We start from the raw sequence: 18,978 nt of genomic DNA, 5'->3' as shown, positions 1-18,978 counted from the left end.
CTCTATGGATTTCCACATGCAGATGAAGCCAGCACGTCAGTGGGGTCAGGTTCCGAGCTATTCACAGAGGGCAGGCCGTACATAATGAGGCCCTGTGTCTGCCGTGGGGACAGAGGCCCCAGCCAGCCTGATCCGTGTCATAAATCCCAGCAACTCACTGAGCCTCGGCAGCGCAGGTTCTTCCAGGTATGGCTCCACCCAGGGTCATTTGTGAGCACATTCTGATGTGGGCAATTCCATCTCAACAGGTCGGAACTCCCCAGGGTGCGCAGCGGGGGGCGCCTCCCTCCCCCTGCTCCGTCTGACCTGGTTATGGGGAGTTGCTAGGTAACCGCTAGTCAGCCTTTGCTTCCCACGCTGAAGGAGGTTTGGTTACCATGGCAAATCCAGATGAGATGGGGCGTGCAGGGGAATGGGAGTGTGGCCAGGACTTCCGCAGCCTGGATTCTGCCCTCACTCCCTCTGGGTCACTGGGCCTTAGGGACGTCTCTTCATCCCTCGGGGCCTGAGTTTCCTTACCAGTAAAATAAAGGAGAGGCTGGCTCTCTCCTTGCTCTAAATCGCTGATGTGTGCAGCCAGCATAAACTGAACAAACATTTGAGTCCCATGCACCCCAGTGGAGAAGGCACCAGCTTTGAGTCAGACCTGGGTCCCCGTCCAGACTCTGCCACTGACTATGTGAGCCTGGACAAGTCACTTGACCTCTCTGAGGTCATCTAGAGAGCCAGAGCCAGGAGCACAGAGTTGTCATGAGAAGGAAGCACATTATAGAACTGCACGGTAAGGGCCCAGCAAACGGTGGGCAGCCCCTCTGTGCCTTCCAGATGGCAGAAGCAGCCTTCTTTACCTGACCCCCCACCCCCAGGGACACGTTCCCACAAAGGCCTCCCCGCTTTGTAACTCGCCTGTCCCGTGTTCAGTCCTGCTCAAGGAAAGTCTCTGTGCATCGGTCAAACTGGTAACTTGCTGCTGGAGTAAATCGACTTCGGGAGAGGCCCCCCTCTCTGGGCCTCGCCCTCCCCGTCCAGGTGATGGCTGCCTGTAGGGGTGGCCAGCAGGGAACAGGCTGCTGAGGGTGTTGGCCAAATAAAGGAATGATTCTTTTTTTAAATGTATTTCTCAAGTACCGTTGACATACAATATTATGTTAGTTTCGGGTGTACAACATGGTGGCTAGACATGTACATACCTTACAAAGCGCTCTGCTGATGATTCTGGTGCCCATCTGGCACCCTTCATAGTTATCACAACATTATTGACTACATTCCTGATGCTGTACTTGACATCCCCGTGACTATTTTCATAACTGGCAGTTTGTACCTTTTAATCCCTTTGATCTTTTTCACCCACTCTCCCAGCCCCCCTCCTGCCTGGCAACCATCAGTTGCGGCATTCTTGACAAGAGCCCAGATTGGGAAGTAGCTTAGGCGTCCATTGATAAATGAATGGATAAAGAAGAAGTGGTATGTATATATAATGGAATATTATTCAGCCATTAAAAAATTGAAATCTTGCTATTTGCGACATGAGCAGACCTAGAGGATAATGTATTAAGTGAAATAAGTCAGAGAAAGGCAAGTGCTTGAACATTTCACTTATTTGTGGAATCTAAAAAATAAATGGACAAATACAATAGAAACAAACGCATAGAATAAGAGACCAAAGGACTGGTTCTTGCAGGGAGAAGTGCAGGCCATGCCGAGGGGTCGGCAGCAGCTGGAGCCACCATCCCTTCCTCGGCCCATCTGCCTGCCTCTGGGCTCTCCGCCCTTACACACCAGCCCACCCAGACCGGGCGCTTTCTCTGCTGGAAACCTTTCCCCTGCCGTCTGTCTGTGGCTTGGGTTCCAGCTGCCTCCCGAAGGTGGGGGAGGGGAGATGGCGGCAGGACCTCTGGGCTACTCTGCAATGCCCCTGCCTTTCTATGGCCCTCTGTCCACATCCTCACCAGCCTGCGAGGGCAGGGACAATGCCATGTCCTTCCCAGTCTTCCTTGGGTCTAACTCTCCTGACATGTGCTTCCCGGGCCTGGCCCTAGACATTTTGGTTTCAGTCCCCAAAGACAGGAATGAGCAGACACCAAGTAGGTAGGTAATTCCAGCTCCGGCCCCTTGTTTGAGGTCAGAGCTGTTTTAAAAATGTGTCCTCGAATATTCTAGACACACCCCAGTCCCCGGCACTGCCAGAGGGTGGGAGAGGGAGACTTTCCATCAGCAGCTCTGAGCCCGACCGATAAAGGCTGCTCCAGCCGCCTGATCAGCTGCCAGGGTGCGCCGCTCCAGGAATTCCCGGGGCCGCTGCCCTGAGGAACCACACCGACATTTAAGGGATGACTGAAGCGGACTAAGAATGAGTGTCAGGGAGGGGCAGAAAAACCCAGGAAGCAGGGTGTCCAGGAAGTGGGGTGTCCAGGAAGCGGGGGCAGTCGCAAAGTAGTTGGGGAGAGGAGCCCATATGTTTCCAAAGTTGCAGATACGACAAAGTCTCCAAGTCTGGAAGGTCTGGGAGGGCAGGAGTGTGCCGAGCACATAGTAGGAGCTCGGTAAAGCCCTCCTGGATGAGGCGGTGAAGGCCTCAGGGAGCCTGTCCGGCAGGGGAGAAGCTCAGTGCGTTCATTTCTCAGGCCAGGGGAGCAGGTCAGAAGTGAAAGCTGCTCGTCCTGACCGGTTTGGCTCAGTGGATAGAGCGTCGGCCTGCAGACTGAAAGGTCCCAGGTTCGATTCCGGTCAAGGGCGTGTACCTTGGTTGCAGGCACATCCCCAGTGGGAGGTGTGCAGGAGGCAGCTGATCGATGTTTCTAACTCTCTATCCCTCTCCCTTCCTCTCTGTAAAAAATCAATAAAAAATATATATTTTTTTTAAAAAGTGAAAGCTGCTCAACTAGTTGGGTCCTAGAACCTCCACGCCTCCTCCTCACGGTGCCCGCTGTAGCCCCCTGCCCTCATTGTCACATCCTCTCTGGGAATAGCAGCGACGAGCACGAATGTCACAGAGGCGTGAGAGAGCCCGCAACGTTTTATAATAGGGCTCATGACACAAGCTGCCACAGAGGGGAAAGTCAGCCCTGGAAACGTATCTAAGCGTATACGGAGAGGTGGGCTACTGGGGGCTGCATTCCCCGGATGGCCTGGGGACGAGCACAGCTACAATTGCTGTGAGCCACAAGGTGTCATATCCTCACTGCACACGCAGCCAGCAGGTGCCGTGGGTGAGGAAGGCGAACAAGAGCCAAGGTCCCGAGCAGGAGGGAGAGGCCCAGTGCCTGTGCCAAGAAGGAGGAGGCGCGATTTCTCAGGAAGGCCCGTCCCCTGCCCCAGGCGGCCTCCGGAGTTGGAAATGCCACAGTGAGGGGCGCCACCTCGCTCAGGGGAACTCCACACCTAAGGCAGGAGGAACCCGTGGCGAGCCAGAGGCCTCCTGGGATGTCACCATTCGTGGAATGTCCCCAGGCACCACAGGACCTGTGGCTGAAAGGAATGGTTTCCTGGCTGATAAGGCTCTTGTAGAGTCTCAGTAATGGTGCACGGAGCGCTCAGCTGGGTGGCAGGGTGGCAGGCCCGGGGCTCGGGCTGCCTGCACATGTCCCGGCATTTCCACTTGCAGCGGATAACCTTGAACAGACCTCCCGGAGCCTCAGTGTCATCATCTGTACCACCGGACAGAAATCACTTTCACAGTCTACTTTACCAGACCGGGGCAGTCAGATTAGATAACTGTACATGAAAATACCTCCATGGCCTGAAACCGCTCTGCGAAGGCCACTGTGTCACTCATCAACCAGCCTTGTAAAGACAGGGTGTCTGACTCCCCGCTGAACAAAGGAGCCACCACAGCAGCTGGCTGTCATGTCTGATTCCTCTTTCTTCCCTATTCTCAGAGACGTGCGTGTTGTCTAGCTCACATTAACTGCTCAAACATGTTGATGGAATAAATACGTCATTGGTATGTAACGGGAAACATTATAAAAAGTCCACAGTGTGTTTCAATCAGTTAAATCTAAGAAAGATTTTGTCCGATGTGAACTGTCACTAAAGTATTCTACTCAGATTCTCACCTTCTGTTCTACTCCACTTTGTGCCGTATAACATTTGTGCTCCTTCAGAGCAAAACCACGTCTTCATCATTCCACGGGGGCCCGGACTTGGTCTTGATCAGAGCTGCACCCCCAGTGCCCAGAACATGCCCTTGTGCTCAGGAAGGCTCCATGAGGATATGGTGAATGAATGAATGAATGAATGAATGAATGAATGGTTTGAAACCCGTAGTATAAGGCTAAGCATTCAGGAGATGTTTGTTGAATGAACAAGTTATTAAATAAGGGGAGCGCTGTCTTTTACTAATGTCCGTTTCCAGCGCTCTCAACACAGGCAGCAAAACAAAGTGGGTAGGAGGTCAGGGTTTGGAGTCAGGTGGTCCAGGTTTTAATCCTGGCTCTTCTTTACTAGCTGGGTAACCTAGAGTGAGCTCCTGAGCCTCTCTGTGCTTCAGTTTTCTCACCTGTAAAATGGGGATGATGATAATTTTTCCAATAGGGTTTTGTGAATTCACTTGGAGGATACTTAAAGGATTTAGCACAGTGCCTGGCACACAGTAACTGCTGCTATTTTTCAATGACCATATCACTCTCTGAATAACCTTCAGTGGCTCCCCTCTAGCTACAGAATAAGATCTAAAGTCAAGGCCCCCACAATTTGGCCCCGATGTCCCTTTCTTCCGGTCCCTCTTACCCATACCTTAACACCAACCACCCTTCACTGGCGTCCAGGCCCTCCTCTCACTAATGTGTATCCGTTAACTTGTTTCCTTTCTCACACGCCCTGTAAGGTTGGATTTATTATTGCCCATATTTCACCGATGATGTGACTAAGGCTCAGAAAGGGGAAGTGGCTTCCCCAGGGACACACAGCTTATCCCAGGAAAGTGGGACTCCATTCCGGGACTCTCTGACATGAAAGTTCATGCTCCTAGTCACGGGCCTCTGAAATCCTTGCCATGCACAGTGTGATCTATGAACCAGCACTGACAGCCCTACCCGGGAGCTTGCTAGAAATGGAGAACCTCGGGCCCCACCTCACACCTATTGAACCAGAATCTGAATTTTAGCAAGATTCCCCAGGTGGCTGCTAAGCACAGTAAAGTTTTAGAATCACGGTTGTAAACCACTTTCTACCAGTCAGATAGAACTACTTAAATCAAATACATGATCTCATTTAATCCCTACATCAATCTGAGAGCTCATAGGAGGTCAGAATTATTATCCCTTTTTACAGATGGGGACACTAAGGCTCTGAGGGTTAAGTACAGCTGTGCGCCGCTAGACAACGGGGATGCATTCTGAGAACTGCGTCCTTGGGTGATTTCGTCATTGTGCAAACATCATAGAGCACTTGCACGAGCCTAGATGGGCAGCCTACCACACACCTCGGCTGTATGGGTAGCCTGTTGCTCCTCGGCCACAAGCCTGTACAGCATGTGACTGTACACAAAAAAATGAGGTTAAATCAAACACAAGAGAAATGGTATAGTCGAGAGACAGGTAAACACAAGCAGTACGAGGCTGCAGCTGGAAGAACACGGCATACTATTTTACAGCAAACTTTGTTTTGGGGGTTATTTTATAAGTAGAAAGAGTACACTCTAAAATAACAATAAAAAGTACAGTGAATACCTAAACCAGTAACATAGTCATTTATTATCATGACCAAGTATTATGTACCGTATGTAACTGTATTGCTGTGCTTTTATACCACTAGCAGTGCAGTAGGTGGGTTTACACCAGCATCACCACAAACACATGAGTAACCCGCTGCACCACGACCTCACCATGGCTACGACACCAGGCTATAGGAATTTTTCAGCTCATTATAATCTTACTAGGGGCCCGGTGCATGAAATTCGTGCACTGGGTGTGTGTGGGGGGGAGTGTCCCTCAGCCCAGCCTCCCCCTTCTCACATACTGGGAGCCCTCAGGCGTTGACCCCCATCACCCTCCAATCGCAGGATCGGCCCCTTGCCCAGGCCTGACGCCTCTGACAGAGGTGTCAGGCCTGGGCAGGGGACCCTCATTTCCCCCCATCACTGGTTCTGCCCCCAGCCCAGGCCTGATGCCTCTGGCCCAGGCATCAGGCCTGGGCAGGGGACCCCCAGGCCCCTCTGATTGCTGGCTCTGCCCCTTGCCCAGGCCTGATGCCTCAGCCAGAGGCGTAGACCCCCATCACCCTCCGATCACCTGATCGGCCCCTTGCCCAGGCCTGACGCCTCCGCCAGAGGTGTCAGGCTTGGACAGGGGACCCCCATCTCCCCCCGATCACTGGCTCTGGCCCCCGCCCAGGCCTGAGGCTTCTGGCCCAGGAATCATGCCTGGGCAGGGGACCCCCATCTCCCTCTGATCGCTTGCTCCACCCCCCGCACAAGCCTGACGCCTCTGACCCAGGCTTCGGGCCTGGGCAAGGGGACCATCATATCCCCCCAATCCCCGGCTCCGCCCCCCACCCAGGCCTGATGCCTCGGCCAGAGGAGTTGACCCTCATCACCCTCCGATCACCAATCACCGGATTGGCCCCTTGACCAGACCTGAGGCCTCCGGCAGAGGTGTCAGGCCTGGGCAGGGGACCCCCAGCTCCCCGCGGTTGCAGGCTCCGCCCATGCCCAGGCCTAATGCCTCTGGCCTAGGCGTCCGGCCCGGGCAGCGGGGACCCGCAGCTGCAGCGGCCCCGCGATCGTGGGCTCCACTTTAGGCCCAGGCAAGGGACCCCTAGCTCCCGGGACTGCCAGCTTCGACTGTGTCCAGCTCCCATCGCTGGCTCCACCCCTACTTCTTGCTATCACTGGCCAGGGCGGCAAAGGCGCCTGATTCTCCGATCATGGCTGGGGAGCAGGGCAAAGGCGGCCCCAGGGCCGCCTTTGCCCTGCCCCCCAGCTCTTAGCTCCCCCCTGGGTTTCTGATCACTGTCAGTGGCAGGGGGCTTCTTCCTGCTTTCCCTTTCGCCTCCCTGCATTGTGCCTACATATGCAAATTAACCGCCATCTTGTTGGCAGTTAACCGCCATCTTGTTGGCAGTTAACTGCCAATCTTAGTTGGCAGTTAACTGCCAATCTTAGTTGGCAGTTAATTTGCATATAGCCCTGATTAGCCAATGAAAAGGGTATCGTCGTACGCCAATTACCATTTTTCTCTTTTATTAGTGTAGATGGGACTACTGACATCCGTCGTTGACCAAAATGTCGCTATGAGGCCCATGTCTGTATCTTGAACTGAACCCGCGTGTGCCTGATACCAGCCGGATGCTCTGACACACCCAATCTCAACTCTCCCTCTGCCTCGAATGTTCTCGCTCTCTCTCCCCCTTGAATTCTTATCCTTTTAGGCTCCACTCAAAATCCCTTCTGCTGGGTGAAGCCCTTCTTACCCACATGCCATTGGATAGCTTAATTACTCCTCCCCTCAGAGTCCCCACAGCCTCCCACACCGACCTGTCTCTTGGCCCCAATTCATTCTCTCTTTTTTTTAAATTTGTTTTTCAATTACAGTTGACATACAATATTATATTCATTTCAGGTGTACAACATAGTTATGAGACATTTACATATCTTCCAAAGTGATCACCCTGATAGGTCTCATACCCGTATCTGACACCATCCCTAGTTATTACAATACTAGAGGCCCAGTGCATGAATTCATGCATGGCTGGGGTCCCTCAGTGTGGCCAGCGATCAGGGCCAATTGGGGCCATCTCTCGCCCAGTTCCAATCGGGGTCGATCAGGGCCGGCCAGCTGAAGGGGAGGGACCCTGGGAGATTGGCCAGCTGCGAGAGGTTGTCTGTGGGAGTGCACTGACAACAGGGGGCAGCTCCTGTGTTGAGCGTTTGTCCCCTGGTGGTCAGTGCGCATCATAGAAACCAGTCGAGCAGTCGTTCGGTCGACGGGTCATAACAGTCACTTAGGCTTTTATATAGAGAGATTATTGACTGTAATCTCTATGCTGTACTTTGCATCCCCATGTCATTCTTTTTAAAAGAAGTCTGTGCTTAGCCAGGCACATAGTAGGCCTTGAGTAAATGCTTGCTTCCAAGTCATTAGGAAACAAACTAAATGCTCTCCAGTCTAAAGATGAAAACCTGTCTATACTTACAAGTAGAGTGTTAGCAGGAGGAAGGCTTTCCAATCCCCAAGAGTAGAAAAGGACACAGGTACGGTGACAAGCACCTCGTTACTCACCACTCTGATCTTTGGGCTGACGTGGGATGGCAGAACCGACTTAAAAAAAAAAAAACTTTTAAAAATATGTGTTTTCATTGATTTTTAGAGAGAGAGGGATAGAGAGATAGAAACATCCATACGAGAGAAACATTATCGATCGGCTGCCTCCTGCATGCCCCCCACTGGGGACTGAGCCCGTAAACCTGGTATGTGCCCTGACCAGGAATTGAACCGGTGACCTCTTGGTTCATGGGTCGATACTCAACCACTGAGCTACACTAGCCAAGCAGACTGACTATTGTAACAAAGTTTGCTTATATTTGAAAATCTAATCCTCACTTTATTTTAAGACCATCTAAGGAATAGGAGGAAACCTCTTCAAATTCGCTGATTTAAAATCGGGTCCCAAATCCTGTCATTTCACAAGGGAAATAAAAAAGACAAAGTGCTTTTAATGTAGGGCAAAGAGCCCTGAGACATAGAACCCCAAGGGCTGTTTCTCTTTACGGGGAACTTGGGCAAACCACATGTTTCTAAGCCTCAATTTCCTCATCTGTAAATGAGGGGGTTGGACTAGTTTCTAAAGCTCCTTGCAGCTCTAAGAGGCTGTGCTATAAAATGAGAGAAATATGAACCCTTGGTTGCTATGATCTGAAAATATTTTGAATGTAGAGAATCAAATGTACAGTAGTGCTTGAGCAAAATAATATGTGAATGACTAAGAGGATTCTATTGAATCCAGTGGGAAACAGCAGAGCTGCTGCTGGGGGTGGTGATGTGTGTGTGTGTGTGTGTGTGTGGTGTCTCCTCATGTGCGGCTTTCTTCCTTGAGCTCAAACACCTATTCTGAATCACTAATATGGTAATCAGGCCTCTGGCAGCCTATCTTGCCCAAACACACACACACACACACACTCCACTTCAGATTAAAATGGGGTGAAATTCCATCACTGCTGCTTACTTACTAGAACATCCTTGCTGCATTTTGGGTGGGTTTGTTGGTTTTTTTTTTTTTAATATATTTTATTGATTTTTTACAGACAGGAAGGGAGAGAGATAGAGAGTTAGAAACATCGATGGGAGAGAAACATTGATCAGCTGCCTCCTGCACATCTCCCACTGGGGATGTGCCCGCAACCCAGGTACATGTCCTTGACCGGAATCGAACCTGGGACCTTTCAGTCCGCAGGCCGACGCTCTATCCACTGAGCCAAACCGGTTTTGGCTGTTGGGGTTTTTTAAAGAAATTTTTATCGTGGTGAAGGTGTTGAATTGACAGCTTCTGGAGGGAGGCCTCTGACCTCAGAAATGGGGCGCGTGGGCCCGGAGCTGGGGGTTTTATTATCATTTTCCTTGTGCACACTTGCCCGCCCCTCACCATCCAGTCTAGCTTCGGGGCCCCAGGCTCTCCAAGGGGGAGAGGTCAGACCCGCAGCCCCAGAAGCGCCCCGGCCCAGCACGTGCTCGCGCCTCCCCGCGGGGGCTGGGGGGCTGGGGGGCTGGACCGCGCACCTGCGACGCCTCTGGCTCCGCAGGAGGATGAGCTCCCCCCCTTCCTCCCGCGAAGCGTCTGGCCGGGGAGGTGGGAGCGGGCCCGACGCCGCACGTGGGAGCTCCCGCGAGTCCCCCGGGAACCCCCACCCCGCCCCCCACCCAGGTCGTCGGTGCCCTCGCGCCCGCAGAGGCGGAGGGCGAGGCCGCCCCTCCCCGCCCGACGGCCGCGCCCGCGCCCCGGCCCGCGCCGATTGGCCGGCCTCGCGGCCAGGTGAGCGCCCCGCCCCTCGGCGGCTCCAGGTGCGGCGGCGGGACCGGGGCCGCTGGCGGGCCGGGCGGGCGGCCGGCACCATGGCCGAGTCCCAGCTGAGCTGCCTGGACGAGGCCCACGTGAACGAGCGGGTGACCGAGGCGCACGCCGCCTTCTACTACTGCGAGCGGCGGCGGGCGGCGCTGGAGGCGCTGCTGGGCGGCGGCGAGCGGGCCTACCGGGAGCGGGTCCAGCGGGAGCGGCTGCGGGACTTCCTGTCCAGCCAGGAGCGCCAGGCCCTCCGCGCCGCCTGGAGCCCCTACGAGGACCCCGCCCCCGCCGCCAGCACCAGCTCCCGCGGCAAGAGCAAGGCCAAGGCCAAGGCCCCGCCGCCGGCCTCCGCCGACCCCCGGGAGTCCCTGGCCTACTGGCCCGACCGCTCGGACACCGAGGTGCCCCCGCTGGACCTGGGCTGGACCAACAGCGGCTTTTACCGCGGCGTGAGCCAGGTCACCCTCTTCACCCACCCCCCCAAGGAGGAGAAGGCGCCCCACCTGAAGCAGGTGATCAGGCAGATGATCCAACAGGCCCAGAAGGTAGGCCCTGTCCCCGCCGCCTCGTGGGTGGGGACCTCACACCCAGTTCCTTGGACCAGACCCCCCCTCAGGGGCCAGCAGCCCTGCCCACCCTTGGGGCGAAGGGTCCAGGACGCCTCCTTCACGTCCTGGGGCTGTGCTGAGGCCTCTGGAGGGTATATGTGACCGTGCTGGCAAATTATAAAGTAATGGGCAGTTGTTGGTCATTATCACAGTGTCCAGGGCGCTGGCTTCCACCTGCCATGTGCTCTGGGTCCCCGTGAAGTTCCTATCCCCAGGCAAGACCCAGGGCTGAGGGGGGCCCTGTGGTAAAAGGGGCCACTCAGAGGTCATGGCGATACCTACGTGCTGCCCAAGGTTTTACAAGACATAGCCCGGGCCATTTTCTCATTTGATCTTCAAAACAACGTCCGGAAGCCGGTGGTTTGACCTCCTCATGATGCTCTTAGCCTGATGCTCTTAGCCTGCGGCAGAGTCATGGTCAGCCTAGCCCATCAGATTCACGCTCCCAACTAGAGCTCAAGCAGCCTGGAATGAATGAGGAATGTGAGCACCTACTATGTGCCTGGCTCTGTGCTGGGCACTTGGACAAGACAGGTCGCTGGACTCAGCAGCTCAGAAAAAGCTCCCACTTATCTTGTTTGCTATGTACAGGGGCCGAAAGGAAGGAAGGAATGCTTCCAGATTGCCTGATTAGAATTCAGGAAGGGCCGGTAGGTTGTGGGGCAGAGAGAAGATTTTAATCTTTACTCTGCCCTTGGGTAGAGTTTCCAGCTAAAATATAGGATGCCCCATTAACTTTGCATTTCAGTTAAACAACAAATACTTTTTTAGTATTAGTATGCCCCACATATTGCATGGAGCATACCGATATTAAAAAGTTAATCGTTATTTATCTGAAATTCAAAGTTAATGGTGCATCCTGTTTTTTATCTACTCGGTCTGGCTCCCCTCCACAGAGATCTGCTAAGAAACACTAGCAGCCTTCGGTGTCCAGTTCAGAATATACAACAGGAGTGGCTTGTGTTCCCTGTTCTAATTCAACTCAGTGAATGTGGTTGAAGTTCAGTTACCTCTGGAGGCTGAATGGCCTGGGGAGGGAAGACTAACCTGGAAAGACCAGTGGGGGTTGGGGGGTGGGGGCGGGGCGGAGGCACCTCTTCCAGGAAGGGGTGGTGATGCAGGTAGTTGGCTAGATTGGCCACCAGAAGGAAGTTAACAGTTAACTTGTTCTGTCCATACTTCCCCCCTCCCTTTTCTACGTAATTCTTCTTTGTCTGCCTGAGCTGTCTTTCTATATTGCATTCTGCAAAAGACAAAGGCAAGTTTGAACAGCGGAGAAAGGACGAGGTGACTGCTTTGCGGCAGGCTGCAGGTGGGGTCAAGTCTTGTCATACTCACGCGCCTCGATGTATTGGCACTCAGCGTGTGCCAGCCACGGTGAAAATGACTTGCCTGCAGTTTCTCTTGTGCTTTTCACGACAGCGAGGGGGAACTGGGTATTTTCCTTATTTTTGGATTCAGAACAGTTAAGTTACTTGCTGAAGGTCACCTAGCAAGTAAGGGGTTGAGCCAGGATCTAAACGCCGGAGTCCTTGCTCTCAACCACTGTGATACCCTGCTCTGCTGCCTGATGATGGTGCAGCAGGATTAAGCCAAGGAGCTTGAGTGGAGTTAGCCTGGTCACAACCTGGTTGCAGGTTGTATACCCCTGTTACAAGGAGAGATGAGCAGGGCCCCTGCCCACTGGGGCTTCACAAGTAGTGGAGTGTTCCTAACTCTTTAAATATTTAACAACAGAAATTTTAACCATTGTAAACTGTTCCAGTATTGCACTCTGTACATATTTAACAGTCGTTATTTCCTGGGTGCTTAGTGTCAGGTGCTGGCCATGGGAGGATATAATCTTTGGCCTTTGCCTTCCAAGAGTTAACGCAAAGGCAGGGGGATGTGCTCAAAGCAAGAGTTTTTGAGGCTGGCTGTGCTTCATCTTCGAGGGCTTCCTGAGGGAGGTGACTTGCTGAGTTAAACAGGGAGAGAGAAGAAACTGGAATGGATAGTGTCTCCATAAGACACTGAGGAGAAGGAGGGAGAGATTTTTGCTTCAAAACAGCAAGCAGCTTTGCTTGGCAGAAGGAGGAGCTGTCCTGGTGGGAGCTGAGTATTGTGTGAGGCCTGGTGTGGGGGTCCTAAAACTGGGTGCAAAGCGGGTGACCACCCCCTAGGAGAAGCAGCTTCTGCCCCTGTCTGTACCCGCTCAAACCCAGGCCCTCTGGGCCCCACTCTTCATCACTGCTGCTCACATCGGTACAGAGCCATCTTCTCAAAGACCCTGTGAAGCAGGTAGGGCAGAGGGGTAGACTGTTTCACAGGGGAGGAAACTGAGGCACGGAGCTTGCCCAAAGGTCACATGGCTGGTGATAGAAAGACACTGAGCCCTGGCTTCTGCTCTAACAGCTACCCCTCTGACCAGTGTCAGCCGCCACCCATACCTCAACTCATCCAACTGGCAAGCAACCCTCCGTGGCCATGACTAGATCCTTCCTCCTTCCTGTCACCCTGAGGGAGGGAGTTTCTTTGTTTCCGGTGAATCTGGCTGCTGGGAGGCCAGGTGGGGCAGACTGTGAGATGCTGTAAGTGCAGAGACTGGAGGGTGTGGGGAAGAGAGGTGCAGGACAGAGGTGTCCAACTGTGTGCCAGAGTTTTGTCTTTTATCTCATTTAATCCTCAGAATAATCTCATGAGGTTATTCCTGAGTGATAACCAGAAACTAGGGCTCTGTGGCAACGACTTACCCACAGCTGCAGACCAGTGAGGCCTCCCAACCTGGGCCTCAGGAATGCAGAAAAGGAGCCTAAAGGAGACGCTTTGAAAATATGATGGGGGGGGCGGGGGGGGCAGAGGGGCGTGGCCAGTGAGGGAACAGCCCAGCAGGTATGGAGGTGGGACCATGTGGGACGGGAGGAGGTCTTGGAGGCCACTGTCTTATCTGCTCTCCTGGCCTCTGCAAATGTCAGGAGGCCCTCCCGGTTGCGCTGGGCAGCCAACGTTCAAACATGCGGCCATGTTTACTTGTGGGGTGGGGTTTTTATCATGTTCTTTCCCTCTGGAGTTGTCTGTGTATTTTAGTGTCACTGAATGGTGTCTTTTGTCTGCTTAAACTGCAGGCGGAAAGGATGCCTTCAGGGACCCAGAAACGAGTCCCTGGTGTGTCCCTGGCTGGCAGAGATGACCAGGGAGGTTGCTGCTTCTTGGGCTGCTAAGATCATTGTCACTGCCAGGGGGCGGACTTAAAGCACGACCAGTATAGCCTGGGAAAGTCTTGGTTCTTACATGGGCAGAGCGAGAGTCTCCAACAACTCTGATTGGGATGGACTTTCGACTCTGAAGGGTAACGCACCCCTTTGGTCACTGCACAGATATATAAATATAAATTTCAATCCTCACCTGAGGATATTTTTCCATTGATTCTTAGAGAGAGGGGAGGGGGGAACAGAGAGAAACATTGATGTGAGAGAGACATATTGATTGGTTGCCTCCCACACGTGCCCGGGACAGGGGCTGGGGATCGAGCCTGCAACTGAGGCACGTGCCCTGGGCTGGAATGGTGACCCTTCAGTCCTCGGGTCAACACTCGCTCCAGGGAACCAAACCAGCTAGGGCTGGACAGATACTTTGCGGTCTACTGTGTGCTAAGCACGTTAGTAGAAAACAGACATATTAAACACTCTTAAGTAGCCTACTGGTCTACTAACCCATCATTATAATACAGTGTGATGAGCGCTTGAGGAGAGGGTGTGGCAGCCCCTGAATCGGGTTAGGGCAGGACCTTTGATGCTGTGACCTGTCCACAGCATGTCTGCACGCAGCAGGAAAGGTGAGATTGCACCAAGCCATGCACCCCTCCTTGTGCCCAGGCTCCCTGCTGACCCGCTGACCAGCGCTCCCACGTGTGAGCCTGCTGGGCAGGTTTAGAGAGTATTGGTTACCTGTGCCTCGCCTCTGCATTCCTGGGTCCCATTTCCTCTGAGCCTCAATCCCCTTGTAAGGCCGAGCGCTGTCTTCACTCACAGAGGAGGCCTCCGAGGTCCAGAAGGGTGGAACGACTTACCTTCAGACCAACAGCAAGATTACCCAGCTTCCCCGAGTCCCTGGTCAGGATGGCCAATAGCCCTGCAAAGATTATAGGCATAACCAGGAGGGGAGGCTGCTGGACGAGGCAGCTTTCATGAACCAGCGGACAGCGGGGCGAGGGTAGCCAGGCCCGGCCCTACCTCACCTCTGCCTGTTGAAGGGTTTGTTCCCTTTCCCTCGGGGCCCGGTGCAGATGGCACCTCTTCCTTGGCACTTTATCGGATCTACAGTCCAAAAGGGATCTTGTTGTTGTTCTCAGATGAGGCTCCCCGTGTGTGCCGCCCGTGTGCCTGGCGCACAGCTCGCTTCAGGAGAACCCCTTTCATCCCTGCGGGCTGGGAGCTTTGGGAGAGCCGAGTCGCCACCTTGTCCCTCACACCGTCACCCAGAAGGGCCTGACTAGCCACACGGGCTCAGCCCAAAGTGCCCCGGGCCGTTGGGGAAGACCCCCCACAACTTCCCTGGCAGGGCCCACGGGAAGCCAATGATTTGTTTAAATGATTAGAAACTGTCTCCTATTGGCCACTGTCCCTCTCCGTCCCTCTAGAGAAGCAAGTGTCTGGAGCAGTCCCCTTTTGAACTGCACATCACCCAGGGGGCCCCTTTAATCCCCAGCGTGACAAGCTATCTGGCAGCAGAGAGAATGCTCTACATTGGGGGGTGGGGGGACTAAGGGAGAGTCAAGGATTTGGGGAAAGGCTCCAGGCAGGGGGCATGCTGGCCAGGTTAGCAGCCTTGTTAGAGATCTGGGCAGCTGATAGGATGAGTGAACAGCTGGGTACACATGCCCAGGGGCGTGGCAAAGTCTTGGAGTCAGCAGCTCACGCTGGGAGACTGAGCTTTGCAGGTGGCAGCCTTTGCCCCTGGGTCGATCCCACTGCTTTCCCCCCGTCAGCCTTCATCTCATCGGCACTTTTCTCACTCAGTACATCCAACAGGTAGTAGTACCAAGCGCCTTCTCGGTGCCGGCCCCACACAGGGCGTTGGATAGAAACATGAATCGGATGTAAAAATAACCAAGAAAAAAAAAGCTTACATAGAGAATTTTTTCAATGTTGCTGATTTGTGAAATCTGAGTCTGATAATACATTCATTAGCCCCCTCACCACAGTGTTTGCGAGCTGGTTCCTATTCTAGACTTGCTCCTAACACCTCTCTCCCTCCCTCCTTTCCTGATCTCTCCCCCTTCCATCTCACAGGGACAGTTGACTCTCTCTAGAGCTTCTGAGTTGCCTCTTGAAGCCCGTGGCCTGCGGGTCCGACACGGACTGTCCCCTCTCCTCTGCCGAACCCTTCTTCCCGCCACAAGTGACCATTCCACACGGGCTTTGTTTTGGACAGTTGCAGGGCTCTGGTCCCACGGAGGCTGGTGATGGTGGCACAGCTGCAGCTCCAGGGACCCAGCACTTCAGAGCCCTTGCGGGGCCTTGCCCCGGCCTGTCCCGGCCTCCCTGCCAAGGCCCGGGGGCTTGGCTGTTAGAGACGCCTTTGTGCTCAGCCACGGATCCCAGGCGCTGCGGTTTCTGAGCAAAGGACACCCAGCTTCACCTCAGGGACAGAGGGCAGGCTCCGAGGTTGAAAGGCCCTGGTTCTGTCCGGATCTGGCCACTTACCGTGTTCCTTTGGGTAAATCACTTCCCTGTCTGAGGCTCCTGGCCTGCAGAATGGGAGGATAACACCCGGATTCCTGGATGGTTTTGAAAAACGACAGAGGATGTGTGTGTGAAAGACACGGACGTGGAAAGTATCTGCGCCTTCTCTGTCTTTTCTGGGAGCAGGGGAAGGAAGGGCAGTGGAATTCCCTCCCAGAAAGTAGGGGTGCCCAGCCAGGAGGTTAGATGGTTGCGGCAGGTGTGTTTCCTGTTTCCTGTGAGTGCGAGAGGAGTGGCGGCCTGCCCATGGCCTCCCCATGGCCTCCCCCTCTCTCCTCTCCCTGAATTTATCTGTTGGCTTTGATTTAGTGGTGGCGGTTTGTCAGAGCGGCTGTCTGTCTGCCTGGTTCTGCTGTCTGCGAGGCTGTGGCATCTGAATCCTCAGCCAAGGATCTGCTCTGGGATGCCCTGTGCCAAGACAAGACAGAAGGCATCCACACTCCCTATTTCCTAAACTGGGGAGGCCCGAGGTGTTCCCCTGGCACCATCACCCAGAAAGGCCTGACTCGTCACATAGGCTCAGCCTGAAGAGCCCCCAGGGCAGTCTGGGAGGACTCCCCACAACTTGAGTTTTCCAGGGAGGGTGATGGGCCTGTAGGGACAGGCTTTCTCTGTCTGGAGGAGCGGGAACGCGAGGCTTGATTCCTGTGAAATCTACCACTTTGGGGCCCTGGAAATGAGGGGGTGTTCCCCAGGGAGTGCAGAAGTAGGAGATGGGGCCTTGGTAAGCCGGCGCCTTCATCGTGACCTCTCTTGACACAGAGCCGGGGCTGCTGGGCAGCGGCCTCAGGAGGCCAGGCCACTGCAGGGGGAGGGGGACACAGCTGGGACTAGAACCTGGATGTCCTTGTCCTCACCCACTAGGTGACCTTGGGCAAATCATTTGACCTTGCTGGGTCTCCATCTCTGCATCTGGAAAGCGGGATACTTTTTGCCTTCTGGCCTACCAGACTGCTCTGAGATGCTAGTGCAAGACTATGAGACAGCACTTTGGAAAAGATGAGTAATGGTTGCAGATAAAAGGGATTTCTATTAAGAGGGACTGACATTATTGAAAGAGAGGTGCTTCACATGTGATTTCTGTTGATTAATTCAGTCCTTGCAAGAGAAGTGGTATTTTCCCGGAGGCTTAGGGAAAGCACAAGGTCATAGCACTCATAAGAGGCCAGCTGGGCTCCACGCAGGATTGCAGTCAAGGCTCTGTCCTTCTGCTACAAACGCAGTTACCGTTGGGGGCTGCCCCCTGGGGCCACCTCTTCCCTCTAAAACTTCCAGATACAAAATATATTAGCCTGGCCCCGAGAAGCTCACCTGTTTGTCTGGAGACGGACAAGTACAAGGTTGCTAGCTGCTCTGACGTGTGTAAGTGGGGGAGAGGCAGGGGACACTGCTTGGGGACACGGGGCAGGTGTCCCCGGGAAGCCTCCAGGGACCTGTTGTCCTCTTAACGGCCACTTTCTGGCCCAAGCGTCTGTGTCCTCAATGACAAACTGAGACCTTGATGGATTCCCTGCCAGACACCTCCACGTTGCCGCCCCTTCCTGCTCTCAGGTGTACAAGGCAGAGCCTGTTGTGGGGCAAGCTTCCCCTGGGGACGGAGGGAGCCGGCAGAGAACCAACAAGCCCGGGGTGGGTCCTGGCACTGTCCGGCGCTCCCCCGCCCCCACCCCCCGCCACCCCTGCGCCAAGGCTGAGTCACTGGGGGATCCCTGCTCTTCCCCCTCCAGCACCTCACCACCCCAGGGCCATGAACAGTCAGCTTAGCTGCCTTCCCGAGAGTTCTCTCTCCCCTTCTCTGAATTTGTGGAGTCTGTGGACTTGCCCAGGGTCCCAGAATCATAGGCCTGGAAAAGGGTGTTTCTAATTATTAGTCTCTCTGGCCCGAGTTTCCCGTCTTCTGGAAACTCCTCCTGGTGTCGCTGGGCGAGTGGTCATCATTCTGTTGGGTCCTCGCAGGACTGGCTGGGCTCGTGGGAGGCTCCGCATGAATGTCCCTTTTGTTCTTTTTAGCAGTGAGTCAGCGGATGGCTGGGGTGGGGGTGGGCACCTTTAGGCGGATTTTGAGGACAGACTGTGAGTGTCCTTAACTCCCCTCCCAGGAGGGTTCCCGGATGCCTGGAGAGTCCCCGCGTTCGCTAGTTCACTCAACGTGTTTTCTTCTGAGGACCTAGTATGTGCCAGGTTTCAGAAATATACAGATGAATAAAGAGTGGGCCCTACTCTTCATTCTCATGGGGGAGATAAAAAGAAAATAAATGGCAGCACAGTGAGGCGGGTTAATAGCTGCTACTTATTGAGCAGTTAAACTAAATGCCCGACATGTGCCAGCCCTGAAGAATAGGTATCATTAAATTTTCACAAAAATCCAGCAACTTTCCATTTTACGGATGAGGAGCGTGAGGGTCAGAGAGGATAAGGCCATTCTGCTAGTGGAACTGAGTGGGAACCGAGTTGAATCTGATTCACACCAACCTCCAGGGGAGCACAGGCCCCCAGGAATGCACAGCGGGAGCAGCCAGTTTGGACGGACAGGGCCGGCTGGGGCGGGAGTGTGCGAGAATGGAGGCCTGGCAACACATGGATTCACACTGTTCCCCTCACTCCAGCACCTTCGTTTTTGTTTTCTTTCTTTTTTTTTTTTTTTTTAAGTA

At 54.1% G+C, this 18,978-nt stretch overlaps 2 protein-coding genes across 2 annotated transcripts in view; one reads left to right on the top strand and one right to left on the bottom strand.

The window, feature by feature from the left end:
* RPS19BP1 (ribosomal protein S19 binding protein 1) overlaps positions 1-18,978 on the bottom strand; it is a 519,247-nt gene that overhangs the window by 328,555 nt on the left and 171,714 nt on the right. The window lies entirely within an intron of this gene.
* FAM83F (family with sequence similarity 83 member F) overlaps positions 9,971-18,978 on the top strand; it is a 33,804-nt gene continuing 24,796 nt past the window's right edge. Inside the window, exon 1 of the mRNA XM_059681453.1 lies at positions 9,971-10,541. Within this exon, the coding sequence (XP_059537436.1) occupies positions 10,047-10,541 (495 nt within the window). The 5' untranslated portion in view covers positions 9,971-10,046. The remainder of the gene's footprint in view (positions 10,542-18,978) is intronic.

This window comes from Myotis daubentonii, chromosome 2, assembly GCF_963259705.1.
Source record: "Myotis daubentonii chromosome 2, mMyoDau2.1, whole genome shotgun sequence".
NCBI classification, from domain to species: Eukaryota; Metazoa; Chordata; class Mammalia; order Chiroptera; family Vespertilionidae; genus Myotis; species Myotis daubentonii.
This window is presented reverse-complemented; position numbering and strand designations above follow the sequence as displayed.